Source organism: Sander vitreus, chromosome 5 (genome assembly GCF_031162955.1).
Source record: "Sander vitreus isolate 19-12246 chromosome 5, sanVit1, whole genome shotgun sequence".
Lineage (NCBI taxonomy): Eukaryota > Metazoa > Chordata > Actinopteri > Perciformes > Percidae > Sander > Sander vitreus.
The window spans coordinates 12,716,306-12,735,352 of NC_135859.1; the positions used below are offsets into that span (position 1 = coordinate 12,716,306).

A 19,047-nucleotide genomic window follows, 5' to 3' on the forward strand; every position below is an offset into this window, starting at 1 on the left:
TTTTTTCGAAATACTATACTATAACTTTCGATATACTATACCATGACTTTTTTCAAACTAATATACTGTGACTTTTACGACATACTATACTGTAACTTTCGATATACTATACCATGCCTTTTTGTGACAAACTATACTATGACTTTTTTTGACGTACTAAACTATGACTTTTTTTTGACATACTATACTATGACTTTTTTTGGACATACTAAACCATGACTTTTTTGACATACTATACTATGACCTTTTTCAAAATACTATACTATGACTTTTTTTGGACATACTAAACCAAACCATTAGCAGTCCATCGCCTTAACCACTCGGCCACCTCGTCTGGGATGCCATGACTTTCTTTGACATACTATACTATGACCTTTTTCAAAATACTATACTATAACTTTCGACATACTATACCATGACTTTGTTCGACAAACTATACTATGACTTTTTTGACGAACTAAAACCATGACTTTTTTTGACATACTATACTATGACCTTTTTCAAAATACTACACTATACTATGAAATGCTATATTATGACTTTTTTTCGACATACTGAACCATGACTTTTTTGACCTACTATACTATGACCTTTTTCGAAATACTATACTATGACTTTTTTTCGACATACTAAACCATGACTTTTTTGACATACTATACTATGACCTTTTTCCAAAATACTATACCGTGACTTTTTTGACATCATATACTGCGACTTTTTTCGACATACTATACTGTAACTTTCGACATACTATACCATGACTTTGTTCGACAAACTATACTACGACTTTTTTTGACGTACTAAAACTATGACTTTTTTTGACATACTATACTATGAATTTTTTCAAAATACTATACTATACTATACTATAACTTTCGACATACATGACTTTTTTCGACAAACTATACTATGACTTTTTTTGACTTACTATGACATTATACACTAAAGATACTTGGACATAATATACTACAACTTTCGACATGCTTTACTATAACTTATTTTTGAAATGCTATACTATTACTTTTTTTGACGTAATATACTGTGACTTTCGACATACTATACTGTAACTTTCGACATACTATACCATGACTTTTTTTGACATACTATAATATGACTTTTGACAAACTATACTATGACTTTTTTTGACATACTATAATATGACATTATACACTAAAGATACACACTATCTCCGCTATCACACTACTACATTTTAAACCATGATGTGCTTTTGTGGACATTATACACTAACGATACTTGGGAGCGACGAGGATGGGATTTGAACCCACGCGAGCATAATAGATTAACAGTCCATCGCCTTAACCACTTGGCCACCTCGTCTAACTTATAATATACTGGGATTTTCTTCGGAATAATATACTATGACTTTCGACATGCTATACTATGACTTATTTTTGAAATACTAAACCATGACTTTTTTGACATACTATACTATGACTTTTTTGACATCATATACTGCGACTTTTTTTGGACATACTATACCATGACTTTTTTGACATACTATACTATGACCTTTTTGACATCATATACTGCGACTTTTTTCGACATACTATACTGTAACTTTCGACATACTATACCATGACTTTGTTCGACAAACTATACTATGACTTTTTTTGACGTACTAAAACCATGACTTTTTTTTTGACATACTATACTATGACCTTTTTCAAAATACTATACTATACTATGACTTATTTTGACTTATTTTGACTTATTTTTTAAATACTATATTATGACTTTTTTTCGACATACTAAACCATGACTTTTTTGACATACTATACTATGACCTTTTTCAAAATACTTTACTATGACTTTTTTTGACATACTAAAACCATGACTTTTTTTTGACATACTATACTATGACTTTCGACATACTATACCATGACTTTTTTGACGTAATATACTGTGACTTTCGACATACTATACTGTAACTTTCGACATACTATACCATGACTTTGTTCGACAAACTATACTACGACTTTTTTTGACGTACTAAAACTATGACTTTTTTTTGACATACTATAGTATGACCTTTTTCAAAATACTATACTATACTATAACTTTCGACATACATGACTTTTTTCGACAAACTATACTATGACTTTTTTTGACATACTATGACATTATACACTAAAGATACTTGGACATAATATACTACGACTTTCGACATGCTTTACTATAACTTATTTTTGAATTACTATACTTTGACTTTTTTTGACGTAATATACTGTGACTTTTTTCGACATACTATACTATGACTTTTTTCGACAAACTATACTATGACTTTTTTTGACATACTATAATATGACATTATACACTAAAGATACACACTATCTCCGCTATCACACTACTACATTTTAAACCATGATGTGCTTTTGTGGACATTATACACTAACGATACTTGGGAGCGACGAGGATGGGATTTGAACCCACGCGAGCATAATAGATTAACAGTCCATCGCCTTAACCACTTGGCCACCTCGTCTAACTTATAATATACTGGGATTTTCTTCGGAATAATATACTATGACTTTCGACATGCTATACTATGACTTATTTTTGAAATACTAAACCATGACTTTTTTGACATAGTATACTATGACCTTTTTGACATCATATACTGCGACTTTTTTCGACATACTATACCATGACTTTTTTAACATACTACACCATGACTTTTTTGACATCATATACTGCGACTTTTTTCGACATACTATACTGTAACTTTCGACATACTATACCATGACTTTGTTCGATAAACTATACTATGACTTTTTTTGACGTACTAAACTATGACTTTTTTCAAAATACTATGCTATACTATAACTTTCGACATACTATACCATGACTTTTTTCGACCTAATATACTGTGACTTTTTCGACATACTATACTGTAACTTTCGATATACTATACCATGACTTTTTTTGACGTACTAAACTATGACTTTTTTTTGACATACTAAACTATGACTTTTTTCGACATACTGTACTAAACCATGACTATTTTCGACAAGCTATACTATGACTTTTTTTGACATACTATAATATGACATTATACAATAAAGATACTTGGACGCTTCGACATAATATACTATGACTTTCGACATGCTTTACTATGACTTATTTTTGAAATACTATACTATGACTTTTTTTGACGTAATATACTGTGACCTTTTTCGACATACTATACTATGACTTTCGACAAACTATACTATGACTTTTTTTTACATACTAAACTATTAAACCACAACGTGCTTTAATATTACTTTTGTGGACATTATACACTAAAGATACTTGGGTGCGATGAGGATTTTGATGAAACCTGCGATGACTTTACTTTTTTTTATTAATGCTTTATTTGCAAATTCATAACAGTAAAAAAAAAGGACAAGCGTAACAAAAAGACGTATGCCAAGTGCAAAAAACGTAGCTCAACAATAAAGCCACTCACATAATACTAAAATGAATACTCTTTTACAATTATAACATATGAGACCACAGAAGAGTAGGCTACAATAAAAAGGTTTTCATCCCTCCCATTAGAAGGGGATCTGATATCTAAAATTTTGATAAGAGGAGGTTAACCAATATGTTATTATAGGCTAAAACTTTTTAATCTTCTATAATTTCGAAAGCTGCATTTATGGATATTTGACAACAAAAAATAGGATTAATATAAAGTAATGGTTAACCTCCTCCTTTCTGAAATCATAAAACATTTAAAATTGCATCAGGGTTTAACGTTGACGTTTGTTTAAGCCATATTACATCAGAGTGTTTAATTTTGAGGTCCAAAAGGCGCATCACTGAAGTGTAGGCCTCTTTAAGTGTAATAATTGTGATTATACAACAATGGTTACCAACAAAATAAGTGATAATCAATCTGTATTCATATTGTGGAGCAATTCGCTCTTGAAATACAAAAACAAAACGACAGACAGGATTTCTAGTCCCTTCCTGTTTAGTCAGCCAGACAATTTGAGCTATAACTTTGTAGAGACCGTGGGATTTCCCAAACTGAATAAATCCCGCCCGCACATATAAACACAAAACTGCTCTGCTAGCTCCATCGTGTTGTAACTAAGGCATCTGCTGAAAAAAAATATTGTATTCATTAGCATGATTTAGCCGTACTGTTTAGTTCAAAAACATCCAAAACACCTCGGGGACAGCACCAGGCTGCAGCCATACCCGACTCGTGATTTTTGTTGGGTCAGACCCAACTGTCCCAACAAAAATCTGAGACTGAGAGCTACATGGAAACATTTGCACCAAACAAGCCACTTTGAAATTTTGCTGTTTTCATGAATACAACAGTTCATGAACACCCCCCCCCCCCAAGACTAAGAAACGTTGGTGGCCCTCCCCTGAACAAAGAATAAAAAGACATGACCCTCCCCTATTTTCCTCCGGAGGTCCATTCCATAAATACCGAACGGTCCTAATATACTGCGACTTTTTTCGACATACTATACGATGACTTTTTTTCGACATACTATACTATTACTTTTTCGACATTCTATGCTGTGACTTTTTTGACATAATATACTATGAGTTTTTTTTTCGACATGCTAAACTATGACTTTTTTCAACATACTATACTATGACTTTCGGCATTCTTTACTGTAACTTATTTTCTACATACTATGACCTTTTTTAACATACTATACTGTGACTTTTTTCAACTTTCTATACTCTAACTTTTTACACATAATATATTATGACTTTTTTTAAGCATACCAAATGATTATTTTCCACCATATGATTTCTATACTATATTTTATTTTGAGATAATACTTAATAGACTTTAAATGTAAAAAAGACAATTGGAAGCAGAAAAGAGTTAAAGGATGCACAACATTATCTCATGTTTGTGTTTCAGAGAACTCAGAGCTGTTGTCTCTGCTCAGTGAACAAGTAGAGGAGAGGAAGAAACACCTGCAGACTCTGGAACAGGTGCGCGCACACACACACACACACACACACACACGACAAGTGACATTTCTGATTAGCGTGTTTGTGTCCTGTAGGAGATGAATGTGTGCAGTCAGCAGCAGCAGCAGCAGAGAGCAGAACACCTGAAAGAGCTCGACAGGCAGATAGAAGACAAACAGGTAGAACACACACACACACACAATTCAAACATGACATATAGCTAAATTCACAGAGACATCACTAACACATCACTAACACAGTTACACAGAAACATGTAGGGGCCAAAACAGAAACCAACAAGAAACACTGTTCTTGGATACTACACAGTTACTTTGACTTAAATATAACAATACAAATATATACAATAACTTAACGTGATCTAATAAAACATTACGGCCAAACAATAATTCACAAACAATATTGAGCACATAAATTAAAAAACCCTGCTAACCTGTCTACTACCTTGCACATTTATAACGCAGTCAGTAGTTGAAGTCATATTCAGATCCTTTACTGCAGTAAAATTACCTATACCACACTTACACTACTCTACTACTACAAGTAAAAGCCCTGCATTCAAAATATTACCTTAGTAAAATATGTACAGTACAGGCCAAAAGTTTGGACACACCTTCTCATTCAATGCATTTCCTTTATTTTCATGGCTATTTACATTGTAGATTCTCACTGAAGGCATCAAAACTATGAATGAACACGTGGAATTATGTACTTAACAAAAAAGTGTGAAATAACTGAAAACATTTCTTATATTCTAGTTTCTTCAAAGTAGCCACCCTTTGCTCGGATTACTGCTTTGCACACTCTTGGCATTCTCTTGATGAGCTTCAAGAGGTAGTCACCTGAAATGGTTTTCCAACAGTCAAGGAGTTCCCAGAGATGCTTAGCACTTGTTGGCCCTTTTGCTTTCACTCTGCGGTCCACCTCACACCCAAACCATCTCGATTGGGTTCAGGTCCGGTGACTGTGAAGGCCAGGTCATCTGGCGCAGCACTCCATCACTCTCCTTCTTGGTCAAATAGCCCTTACACAGCCTGGAGGTGTGTTTGGGGTCATTGTCCTGTTGAAAAATAAATGATGGTCCAACTAAACGAAAAACCGGATGGGATGGCATGTCGTTGCAGGATGCTGTGGTAGCCATGCTGGTTCAATATGCCTTAAATTTTGAATACATCCCTAACAGTGTCACCAGCAAAGCACCCCCACACCATCACACCTCCTCCTCCATGCTTCACGGTGGGAACCAGGCATGTAGAATCCATCCATTCACCTTTTCTGCGTCGCACAAAGACACGGCGGTTGGAACTAAAGATCTCAAATTTGGACCAAAGTACAGATTTCCACTGGTCTAATGTCCATTCCTTGTGTTTCTTGGCCCAAACAAATCTCTTCTCTCTCTGGTTTCCTAGCAGCTACTTGACCATGAAGGCCTGATTCGCGCAGTCTCCTCTTAACAGTTGTTCTAGAGATGTGTCTGCTGCTGGAACTCTGTGAGGCATTCATCTGGTCTCTAATCTGAGCTGCTGTTAACTTGCGATTTCTGAGGCTGGTGACTCGGATGAACTTATCCTCAGCAGCAGAGGTGACTCTTGGTCTTCCTTTCCTGGGGCAGTCCTCATGTGAGCCAGTTTTGCTGTAGCGCTTGATGGTTATTGCGACTGCACTTGGGGACACATTCAAAGTTTTCGCAATTTTCCAGCCTGACCTTCATTTGTTAAAGTAATGATGGCCACTCGTTTCTCTTTACTTAGCTGATTGGTTCTTGCCATAATATGAATTCTAACAGTTGTCCAATAGGGCTGTCGGCTGTGTATCAATCTGACTTCTGCACAACACAACTGATGGTCCCAACCCCATTAATAAGGGAAAAAAACTCCACTAATTAACCCTGACAAGGCACACCTGTGAAGTGAAAACCATTTCAGGTGACTACCTCATGAAGCTCATTGAGAGAACACCAAGGGTTTGCAGCGCTATCAAAAAAGCAAAGGGTGGCTACTTTGAGGAATCTAAAATATAAGACATGTTTTCAGTTATTTCACACTTTTTTGTTAAGTACATAATTCCATATGTGTTTATTCATAGTTTCGATGGCTTCAGTGAGAATCTACAATGTAAATAGTCATGAAAATAAAGAAATCGCATTGAATGAGAAGGTGTGTCCAAACTTTTGGCCTGTACTGTAAATAATATCAGCAATCATGTATAACCAGAGAATAGTTGATCTGCTGATCAACTGATACATCTTTTTTTAGCGCACTCTCTCTCTCTCTCCCTCAGGCAGTGTGTGTTGGACTGGAGGATTTTAAAGCTGCAGTGTCACAGTTGGAGGACAGGGGGCGCCGTCTGACCCAACAGCAGCTGCAGCTCAACCAGATCAGTCAGTCAACACTCATTTATTCTGTTCCACATACTTTCCGTCCTACAGGACATTTAGATCTGAGATATTTTTCAAGTGTTTTACATGAGAAAAACAAATGTATATGTGGGAAAAAAAAAGTAACTTGTGTAACTGATTGATTGTGATTGATCAGAGGAGGAGCTGTGGCTGAGAGAGAAACAGCTGATCCACAAGGAGGAGGAGCTAAAACAGCAGGAGGAGGAGCTACAGCTGGAAGAGGAGGGGCTACAAAAGAAACTTGAGGAGCTTCGAGTGAAAGAGGACAAACAACACAAGACAGAAGAGGAGGTGAAGCGTCACATACAATGATTAATAAATCAATAATAAATACAAGTTTTTAAGGTGATCCCAGGATACTAGTCTGTATGTAAACCATTTATTTATTTACCAGGGACATTGCACATTAATCAACTCTTTAGTTTCCACCTTAATGTAGAGTGTAAAGGCCCTGACACACCAAGCCGACCATCGGCTATCGTCGGCCTAGTTTGTGCGGTGTGTCCCGCACAGTCGCCAAGCGTCTGCCTTTTTTCGGCCGATCAGCGTACAGCCTATTCATCTGATTGGCTGTTCAGCTTAAAAACGAGAGTGAGGAAAACAAACGAGACTGTGACAGGCACAAACAAGGCTTCTTTAATTTTTCATCTCATCTGATCAATCCAATACACATCAGAGCTGTCAAAACTGGTCAAAAATGACATTTGAATATTCCTTCTAAAAACACACAAGTTTGAACGATTGGAATGTCTATTTTTGCACATTATGTCCATAAGATGGCAAACGTAGAACGAGATATACATAACTACTTGTGTAGGCATATTTATTCCAACAATAACGTGTCTTTTAAAAGATCTCTATATACCTAAATAAACTAACGTTAATATACTAATATCCTACACCGTGATATTTAATATAAAGACTGTAATAGACCTCTCTCTCTTTGCACCCTCTGCACCGCTAAACAATTAGCCCCCTAGCAAACAAGCTAGCTTACAGCCAGCCAGCCAGCCTCTATATTAGTAAAATGTAAGAACTTAATGTTTAATTCACATGCTCTTGTCAAATCGAAGGAAAGCACATTACTGTCACCAGATTTAGTTTGGCTAATTTTCTGTAACCAGTGTATGATGAAGGATGAATGTTGGGTGGGTGAAATTAGCAAGCTAACGTTAGCTAAAAGCCAGCAACGGGCCGTTTGGTCGCTCCCACTGTAGGGAGACTTCTTTGTCAAGAGAACGGAAGACAGCCCGGGAGAGGGACACTCCAGTTAGCCATCTCCTGGCACCGTTGTCTTCCCGGTGGGGAGTGAAGCAGAAGGACCGTAGGCTTCTGCCACTGATCAAGCAAATGCGTTGTTGTGGATATCATAGCACGTTATCCAGTTTCCCCTGTTGAATGACGAATAGATTACCGCCACTTGCTGGTATGGAGAGTTATTTTCTCTCACGCAGGCGCAGAAGTACGTGGTACTTGACAGTCAGCTGTAGTCTTTGCGGTGTGTTCCAGTGCAAATTTTTGGCCAAGACAAAGGCGACACAGGCTGACGAGAGGCAACACCACAGTCGACCGTCGTCACCACTAGTTCCCGGCCATCGGCTTGGTGTGTCAGGGCCTTAAGAGTTAGCTATTAAGCTTGTTTTCATCTGTTGTCCCTGGGCAGGTTATTAAGAATGGTCTTGTGGTGATTGTGACAGACATAATTCACCTGTGTTGTTTAATGTAATATGTTGTGCATGTATTATGTTGGTTTAGGGATTGCGGTCCCTTTAAGCGTGTGATGACGTCACGTGGGACCTGGGGGTTGGGTTGCTGGGCAGCACCATTTTGTGAATGAATTGTTTTCCCTATATAAATAAATGAGACACGCATTTGTGTGCTCAACGTGAGAAGTTGTCTCTGTCAAGATTACTACAATTTCCACAGTCTAATGTTATCAATGCAAGGTTTTAGCAGGCACTACAGTACAACACAATATGATACATTATTACACGGCTTTGTTAAATACTCAATTCTAATTGATCAGTTACGGCTTTCTACAGTCTGTTATTTCTGAATAGCAGACCACTGCGTGAGGACCATTTTCAAATCAATAAAATTATTTTTAAATCAATATTTTGTTTAAATGTATTGATTTCTTAGTAGCCATGTAAAAAGCGGGATAATGTAGAGCGAGCGGGTAATCATTGCCAATCAAACCCCAACAGGAAGATGCAGGACCCCGACACAAAGCTCTGCATTATCCCTTACATAAAACACATTAGCATATTACAAAAGTAGCAGATATACTGTATGTATGAACAAAACAATGAGTGTATGTAAAGGCAGTGCTAGAGATGAGGTAGTAGGTTAGGTAGTTAGTGCTCTCTTTATTTAATAGGAAGTTTATACTAAGAGGACTGTTTGCTACGTAAACCATATAAACCTGCTGTTCATTTAACAAGGTGTGTGTGTGTGTGTGTGTGTGTGTGTGTGTGTGTGTGTGTGTGTGTGTGTGTGTGTGTGTGTGTGTGTGTGTGTGTGTGTGTAGGACAGCAGGGAGGAGGAGGAGGATGAGTCTTTCTACCTGTCTACAGTTGGTCTGAGATCAGCCTTCAGTTCTGAGGTGAGTCCTGACAGAAACACACCTGAACTCAGGGGACTGCAGACATGTTAACACTTTAAATTGTGTTGTCTGCTTTAGGGTTGCAATGGTATAATGGTATGGAGATTTTAACGGTACGATATCCGGCTCAGAAAATATCAAGGTTTCATGGCATTACACAATTATTTATCAGTTACAATGACCCTTGAAGGAATGAAACTGCAACCCTAGTCCACTTTATATCACAGTGATCAGATGAATTAGTGATTGTCCATAGCTCCCGTTAATGGAGGATGAAACATCTCCTAATAATCGTTAAATATATTCGTAAAATAATGAACAATTTAAATAAATTCATATCAGTAATCTAGCTTAATATCTGCATTTGTTTAATGATTGGTCTGTATTTCTGGGTCCTGATCTCACTGTAAAAGATCACTGGACTGCATGTCGACTCGGAGCCAAAGATTTTACTCTGAAATACATGAAAATAAATAAAGTTACATTTACAGAAATGAAGGAAACTGTATTCACCCAGTTACACATGAAGTCATTAATTCATTTTTACAGTTAATTGTTTAAAAAACATTTATTTCTTCAATCATGTATTTAGATTTAAGTTTTAAAGTATGTGGGCAGTCCTGGGGGGCACCTCCAACTTTGTGTTAACAGTTTAAAGTTTTTCAGGTACACAGTTAATCATGTCGCTGACTATGGCCCTGTTTACACGACAACGCTCGCGGGTGAAAACGACAAAATATTTTATCAGATGTGCCTTTCGTTTAGACAGCGACGGCGTTTTTTGGGGCTTAAAAATGCAAAAAAGTGAAACCACCCTCCAGAGTGGAAATCTTAAAAACGCTCCACTGTCGCGTTCCCATCTAAAGGGTAAAAACTCGAAAGTCTGCAGCCTCTATTGTTGTGGTGGCTGGCGACCCACCCCATATTTCGTTACATAAATCAAAATATAGAGTGATTACTCGCCCATAGCCCCTCCGCCATTGGGTATCCACAGACTGCCTATACTTGGTCCGCATGGCTTTCAGCTTTGATGATATCTGACAGATAGCATCTTTCTCATGTGAATATGAAATCCCTCCAGGTACAGGATACTGTTTCGGTCTATATTTCTATATATTTTGACTGGCAGGACTCCCAGTCCATGCCCTGTTGTGCCTTTGTGGCTTTGTAATCTAAGGTTGTTTGGAGCAATAACTCCACCTCCTCGTCTGTCCAGACAAAATTGTCAGCTTTTGTTGTTCGCTTCGCCATGTTTTGGTTTCGCGCTACTAGGGAGAGAGAGGAGAGGGAGAGAGGAGGAGGAGAGGGAGAGAAGTAGAAGGAAGGTTCTACGCAGGTGCGCAGACTTGGTGGTGTTGTGTAGCAGTGCTTCACACTACCACCTAGCCGCCTGGTGTGCATACTACATCGAATTTCACACGCTTTTGTGTCACCATATGCACGCAGATTTCCCCCCAAAAACGCTTGTCTAAATGTGGAATAAAAAGTGAGAACGCAACGCCACTTTTGCGTTTTCTCTTCAGATCTTTTCCATCTAAACATAGCCTATGTTTATTTTCAGGAGGAGCGGTGGAAGGTTGAACTGCAGAGAGAAAAACTGAAACAACAAGAGGACCGACTAAAGGTAAACTTTTGTTTTATTATTAACTTACATAAGAAATAAACACAGATTGTTAAATTGTTTGAGTTTACAGTAAAATGTCCACACTTTTGACAGGATGAAATCAAGATGATCCAGTCTAATTTTTTTATTACCAGTTGGTCTGTGGTTGGTTTGGTTGTAAGACATATACTTAGACTATTTGCTGATTTGAATCTTGATAATTCAGTGTGAGATTCAAATATTTAAATCATCTTGTTCTATCTTCTCCAAATATTTCAGATGGAAGAAAAATAAAGATTATTGTAAGTCACTTTCATCTCTGTGTCCAGTGCAGAGAGAGACCCTGTGTTTAGCCTTCACATGTTGTGTGTTGTTAATTGATCTGGTGTAGAAGCATAGATGTAAAAAGGAGACATTGAGGTTTTAGCAACAGTTAGCTAACAAGCTAGTCAGCAGTTCATCCTGTAGCCAGTTAGTTTAGCTGACAGAGATCAAACTAACAACTCCTTTTGACATTTCTGCTTCTACATCAGTTCAATGTACAACATAAACATGTGAATCAGACTCAGAGCTATTGCATTATGTAGCCTCTTATGATGGAGCTCGGCTAACAGTTTCCCTTTGCTTCCAGTCTTTGTCCTAAGCTAGGCTAAACATGTCTTGTGACTGGAGAAGACAGAATAAAATACATGTTTGAAGTGTAGTAATCAGTCCAGTGAGAGTGAGTAAAACCTGAATGAGTGTTTGTTGTTTTGCGGTTGAGGCTCGTCTGCGCTGCAGTTTGTGGAACCAGCAGGAGAATATGAAGGTGAGACGACAGGAGGCTGAGGAGAGTTTACTGGGACTAAAACACCGACTGGACCAGCTGGACTCACTGCTAACACACACTCCATGACACACACACACACACACACACACACACACACACACACACACACACACACACACACACACGTGAAGTTAACGGATGCCAAACATTAAGGTTTGTTTTATCAGAATGGAAACATGTCTGCACTGAGGTGAAACTTTATGCATTTATTTGTCATTTAGTAATTTAGCAGCTGTTCTGGAGGGTTCTATTGTATCAGGTGGAGTTGCCCAGTTGTCTTCAATGTTCAAATTTTCCTTTTTTTCTGAAAACTTTAAGAAACAGACTTGCGTTTAGTCGACTGAACATTAACTCCTCGTCACTGAAGACTTTTCTCAGCTGAAACCAGCGGCATAAAGTAGTTACGACGGGCCCTAGTGCATGCTAGTTACTAGTTATTAAACACACAAAGAAACACACACACCATTAGGCTTGCTGATGTGCTCAGTCAGGCTTGACAGATTTTGCGCATAAACTAGCTATCATATACTGTATTGTCTTGTCACATGATCAAATAAGAGACTTGCCATTGGACAATATCAACATAGATATTACTCAGCAATTATTACTGCTTATCTGTGTATGACAAACATACCAAAGAAAATAAGAATTGATACATTTCATGGGTGCAAAATTGTCACCTTTTAATGAAAATCACAGTTTTGAATCCAAAAATTGTCGTTTTTGTAATTCTTGTTGATCCAATTAGTTTATTTATGTATTTAAGTTCCCTGAACTGATGTTGCCCTTACATTTGTAGCAGTAATTACATACTATTAGGGTGAGTTCTTCCCTATATCATTATGCTAAAATTGACTGTAAATCCATGTTTAAGAAAACTAATTTCCTGGGGCATCTGTCAACTTTTTAACCCCTGATGAGTTTGCCACCCTGCATTTAATTGTAAAGTTTTTTTTAGTAGTTTATAGTTTTTTGTAATTTATGTAGAATAATCATATAATTTAAATTTTATTAAATTGCTATTGACTATTTTACAAAGAAAAATGCAAATTATGATGGAGACCGTTTTTTTTTATTGAAAAACAGTTATTTAAACACAGTTGTATTTCCGAGGTGGCAATCTGAACCACTCGCAAGTCAGTGTCACTCTGCCCAACACATTGTTGGAAGGCCCCCCTCTGTCAGTGCAACCGCACTGCCTGCACTGTCTGTCTGTTTTTGCCACTGACAGGCTCATATATTGTTATTACTACATTATGGAAAGGACTTCATTTCAATATCATTGGTCCGAATCAGTTGATGAGTTTGTTAACTTGGAGTGGTTTTCCCTTGGTTCGGTTTCTTTCCACAACAACTTGCAGAGTACTTGCAGGGTTCATACGTTTTGAAAAAACCTGGAAAAGTTATGGAATTTAAAAAATGCAAATTCCAGGCCTGGAAAGGTTTTGGAAACATAACCCAGAAAGTTTTGGAAAAGTCATGGAATTTTTTTTTTTTTAACACAGCATAATAATATGTGATTAATAAATGTATTTTCACGTCGTCCTAACCTCAACATTCTATTCAGGGCGCGTTATTACGAATCCCACTATGAACCACATAAATTGTCATTCATTTTATTGTTAAACCTCTGAGGGTAAACTTTAACACAGATTTTTATTCTTATTGTATAATGTCGACTGACATTTTCAGGAATACATAGTCATGGAAATTTGCCAAAAAGTCATGGAAAAGTATTGGTTAAAATGCGTATGAACCCTGACTTGGGTTGGGTCAAGTTCCAAGCAGGAGGATTTTATGCGATAAGTGAAAACAAAAACATCTTTATGGAGCAGCTGTTTGTTTAGCTGGTTTTGTTGACATGTACAAGGCTAATGCTGCGTTCAAGTCAAATGGGACAAATGGTGGATGTTGAGAAAGATGACGACGACAAAAGCAGAGTTAGTTGTGTAAGAGTTCAAAAATACTGTGAACTGACAATATTACACCAGAAACTCATATCTGGACTTAATCTGACAACACTTTATTATTTAGTCAGATATATCAGAACAAACACTGTTGGATGTTGAAACTGGTCATTAAAATAACTCCCGAATGACATGAATGCAGCATTGACATTACTGTGAGTAGGGGACAAAAACATAACTTGATATTTCTGTGTCTGTCAAAGCAACATCTGTGAGAAAACAACACTGAGCTGCAAAACGTGCCTTCATGAAAACATGTAAAAAAGATGTTGTTATATTTGACATCTGCTGTGTAAATGAAGATGGTATTTATCTTTGTAATAAACACTTTGTGTTGAAGCATGTTTCCATGTTGAATGAAACAAACACACCTGCTGGTCCTGTGAGGAAGCAGCAGCTCTGCTCTGTGTGACAATCACAGTCCGACTTCCAGGTGTTCCAAGTGTGCAGCATCACCTCTCTGTCGTCACAGTTACTGTCGCTAGGCAACTGAGCCCCTCAAAGCTGCAGCATCTCCTGGACCTGCTGGAGGAGAGGTAGGTAGACAGACAGACAGACAGACAGACAGACAGACAGACAGGTGTGTATCTTCAGAGAGGACAGTTTACCTGAACAACATGGATAGATGTTTAAAGAGTTATGCAGCACCAACTGAACATCAGTTTGATCCGAAAATGTACACTTACTCAAGTACTATACTTAAGTACAACTACCTCAAAATTATACTTATGTACCACAAAATTATATACATTTTATGCTACTTCTACTCCACTACATCTCTACATAGAATACTTTTTACTCCCCTACATTTATCTGATAACTTTAGTTGCTTTACAGATTTAGTTTATTATATATATATATATATATATATATATATATATATATATATATATATATAAAATCAACTAATGTGATGATGTATTATTATAGATTAAACTACCCAGCAGTATACAAAGTAATTAAAATGAGCTCCACATTTACCAGCTGCAACATTAAAGTGATGAACACATTAACGCGTCAATAATTATAATACAACAATAAATATTATTCTGCATAATACTTTGGGTACTTTAAGTATATTTAGATGCTAATACTTTTGTACTTTTACTTAAATAAAAGCTATGACAATGTGACTTTACAGTGTGTGTGTGTGTGTGTGTGTGTGTGTGTGCATATATATTAGGGCTGTCAAAATAACGCGTTAATTTCGATTAATTAATCTGAGAAAAAATAACGCCTTAAATAAAATAACGCAGATTAATCCATTCCATATTGACGTTTGACACGGAGCCGTTCTAGCCACCATTCGACTGTAAAATGAAGGAGGGAGACGAGAATGTGCTGCCTGGATCATTAATTGGAACATTTACTTGTAAAAATCTTCTTCCTGCCAACCCTAGCTACCGAAATCTGGTGCCACTGATATGTCTGCGCTTCTCTCTGATGCTGTGAAGACGATACAGACAACACAAACACAGACGCTAGTTAACAGCAGCTAAAGTTAGCCTACCGCTAGCTAGTAGCTGGACTAAACACGGTTACAATGCTGACAGGTGTGACGGTGTAAAGTTTGACTGTGTTTTACTGTAGAGGATTCAACACCGGGATGTAACAATCTGTAGCTGCCGTCGGAGAAACAACACAGACGGTGCGTTCAATGAAACTGGTAAACTACAGCATTTGGTGCATTTGAAGTTATTGTAAATGTCCTTTACCATCTGGTGGTTGTTTTTGTTGTTCAACAGCAATTTACTAGTGAAATAAGTTATTGTTATACATTATTATTAAACATTTAATTTTGACCATATGGCCTTAGCAATAAACAAGCCGTTCTTTAATGTCACCAACTGTTGTTTAGTACCCTTTTTTTTTTTCTTTTCTTTTTTTTACTTTCTTAAAAAGTATCGGTTCAGGCACCGTTAATTATGTATGCGATTAATTTCGATTAATTAATCACAGAGTATGTAATTAATTAGATTACATTTTTTTAATCGATTGACAGCCCTAATATATATATTTCCATCTGATAATGACTTAACTTTTTGTTTCCAAAGAGAAGATACAGTAGCATAAAGTGGGCACAAAGGGAAGACTCGTGGGTACCCACAGAACCCATTTTCATTCAGTCATCTTGAGGTGAGGGGTAAAGGAACCCCTTTGAAAAGGACGTAGGCGTCCTAGTGGAGTTAGAGAATGAAAGTAAAATGAGCAGGCTAATTAACAGTGACTCATGTTGGGAGAATAGAAACGAAAAGTTATTGAGGCAGGTAAGGAAAACGAATGTTAGGTAAGGGTGACGTGTTGATCAGCTGAGGCAGCCTGTATATAAACTGTGACACAACACATCTGAGCATCACCTGTTTCCCGCCGCCGGCTCAACACCTCGAGTCTTCTGTTTGTCTCACACGATAGGAAGTTCTCTGATCAACTGTCATGAAACAAACTGTAATCGTTCATTGTTCTTATGCTTTTAAATGCAATATGTTTCAGGCCACTCTCATCATGAATATAATCATCACATCGATGGATGGGACGCACCACACACAGAAGGTGAACCCACAGCTCTCAGTGGGCTCTTTGAAAAAACTCATCCAGGAGAAACTAGGAGTTCCCTCTCTGCAGCAGAAGCTCGTCTTTGTCAACGACCAGAAGACACTTCTCAGCGACGACTCAAAAACTATCGACTTCTACGACTTCTTTTAATTGCGGTCTTATTTTTGTTGTATTGTCATGTTGAAAAAAATGTTCATCTATGTAACTATTTCTTATTTTTTACCCATTTTCAAAAAAAAGGATGTATGAGAATTTTGGGTTTCTTTCAACCAAATTTTAAAACAAAATAACGTGGATGGTTCCATACAACGCTCTTCACAAGTTGAATAAATGATCAGTTCACTACTTGCATTGAATTTGGGTGTTTTATTCAATTTTATAACATGTAAAGAAAAATTGATAATAGAACGTTGAAAAACGTAGGAAAAATGTCAAAAAAGCACCGAAAAAAGTGACATTAACTTCGAAAAAAGGGACAAAAACATTGGGAAAAGTGACAAAAACGACAGGATAATCTTCAAAAACGTAACGGGAAAAGCTTACGTCAAAAAAGCGCAGAAAAATATTGACAGAAACTTCGAAAAAAGTGACAAGTGTCGAAAAAGACGACCAAAACGTTGGAATTTGTTTTACATTTCGACCCAGAAAAACGAAAAGAAACTTAATTATATAATTCAGTGTTGTTCAATTGTTCCAGATGTTGGCAGTGTACTGTAAACAAATATTTGTTCTTATTATTGTGTCGTAGCGGCAGGTTATAAACTTACTGAATGTTTATCAGAAGAGATAGGCCTACGAGATAATTATTGTCGTGATTAATAACGAGTTTACAGTTATACACTAGTCAGCCTGGTGCATTGTCTTACTTCTCTGAAATTAATGACAAGCGTCACAAAGTCAGTGAGAAAAACCTTTCTGCAGATTATGGGACTCATGGTGTGTTCGATGACAGGATGGCAGTGAAACGCTCACCTGAACAGGCAGGCTACAAAGCTGACCGCTTTAAGGGTTTAGAATGAATATACATTTACATTTATTTTACAATTCGTTCTTTGTATTAAAAGCGTTATACCGTGTTTGCATATAATAGGCTACACAACCACAGCAGACTAAATACTTTGGTAAATCATATTTACAAGGGCAGCCCATCAATACATACTGTATCAAAATAAGTCATGGGGAGGCCTAATATTAGTCCTCCCTATGACTGATTTTGATAAACTGCAAAATAAATAAAAAAACTAACTGGAGACCTGGGCTGCGGTGGAATAGTCAAAAAAAAAATGATGTCCTCTGTCTTTTCCTTGATCTGGATGGAAAACATCATGAAGTCAAGGAAAGATGTGAAGAATTCATGAGGACTGAGGAGAAGACAACCGAGGTGCAGAGAATCGGACTTGGCTAGTAATGATGTGACATTGAGCGTGACCCATACTAGGGGCTAAAAATCAGGTCGGCTCTGCTACAGCAGTTTTCACCACTCTGTTTTTTTTTTATCTGTCTCTTGTGAGTCCCTCAACTTTATGGGTGAGAAATACCACATCTCTAGAGAGCCCCATTAATGAGATGACAGTGTTTGAAATGACCCACCTCATGGATGAAGTAGAGAAGGAGCAGAAAGATGCTATCAAATTGCATCATGGGGAAACTAGAAGTCAACCAAAATAAAACAAGAATATTTGGAAGTTAAAAAAAGTTTTAAGTTTAATGAAATGTACTAAAGAAAATTAAAATTGGTTAAAAAAAAATTGTCTGTAGACTTCTCCTAAATTCAAACGTTTTAGATAATGCCTCATTTGCATATTGAACATAATAAATAATATATAACATAACATTTCAGAAAACTTGTGAGTTGTCAGCTGGGGAAGATTCACGGTGATTATTAGTTACGATTGTTACACTATTGTGGCTGGTTAGCTCAGTTGGTAGAGCGGGCGCACATATGCAGAGGTTTACTCCTCGATGCAGAAGGTCCAGGGTTAGAGTCCGACCTGTGACGGTTTTCCTGCATGTCTTCCCCCCCCTCTCTCTCGCTCTTCCCTTTCATATCTCAGCGTTCCTATCTAATAAAGGCAGAAATGCCCAAAAATGTTATTCTATTTACCTGTAGTGGCTCCCCTT

At 37.2% G+C, this 19,047-nt stretch overlaps 1 protein-coding gene and 1 long non-coding RNA gene across 2 annotated transcripts in view; both read left to right on the forward strand.

The window, feature by feature from the left end:
- cntrl (centriolin) overlaps positions 1-12,472 on the forward strand; it is a 111,174-nt gene extending 98,702 nt beyond the window's left edge. The window contains exons 33-39 of the mRNA XM_078250425.1: positions 4,901-4,974; positions 5,049-5,132; positions 7,252-7,351; positions 7,506-7,660; positions 9,918-9,974; positions 11,536-11,598; positions 12,341-12,472. Of these exons, the coding sequence (XP_078106551.1) occupies positions 4,901-4,974; positions 5,049-5,132; positions 7,252-7,351; positions 7,506-7,660; positions 9,918-9,974; positions 11,536-11,598; positions 12,341-12,472 (665 nt within the window). The remainder of the gene's footprint in view (positions 1-4,900; positions 4,975-5,048; positions 5,133-7,251; positions 7,352-7,505; positions 7,661-9,917; positions 9,975-11,535; positions 11,599-12,340) is intronic.
- A 3,333-nt stretch (positions 12,473-15,805) lies between these two features.
- Positions 15,806-17,274, forward strand: LOC144518056 (uncharacterized). Its single transcript, XR_013501991.1, has 3 exons — positions 15,806-15,926; positions 15,964-16,039; positions 16,864-17,274. It is a non-coding gene; the product is annotated as an uncharacterized LOC144518056 (long non-coding RNA).
- Positions 17,275-19,047: the final 1,773 nt, after the last annotated feature.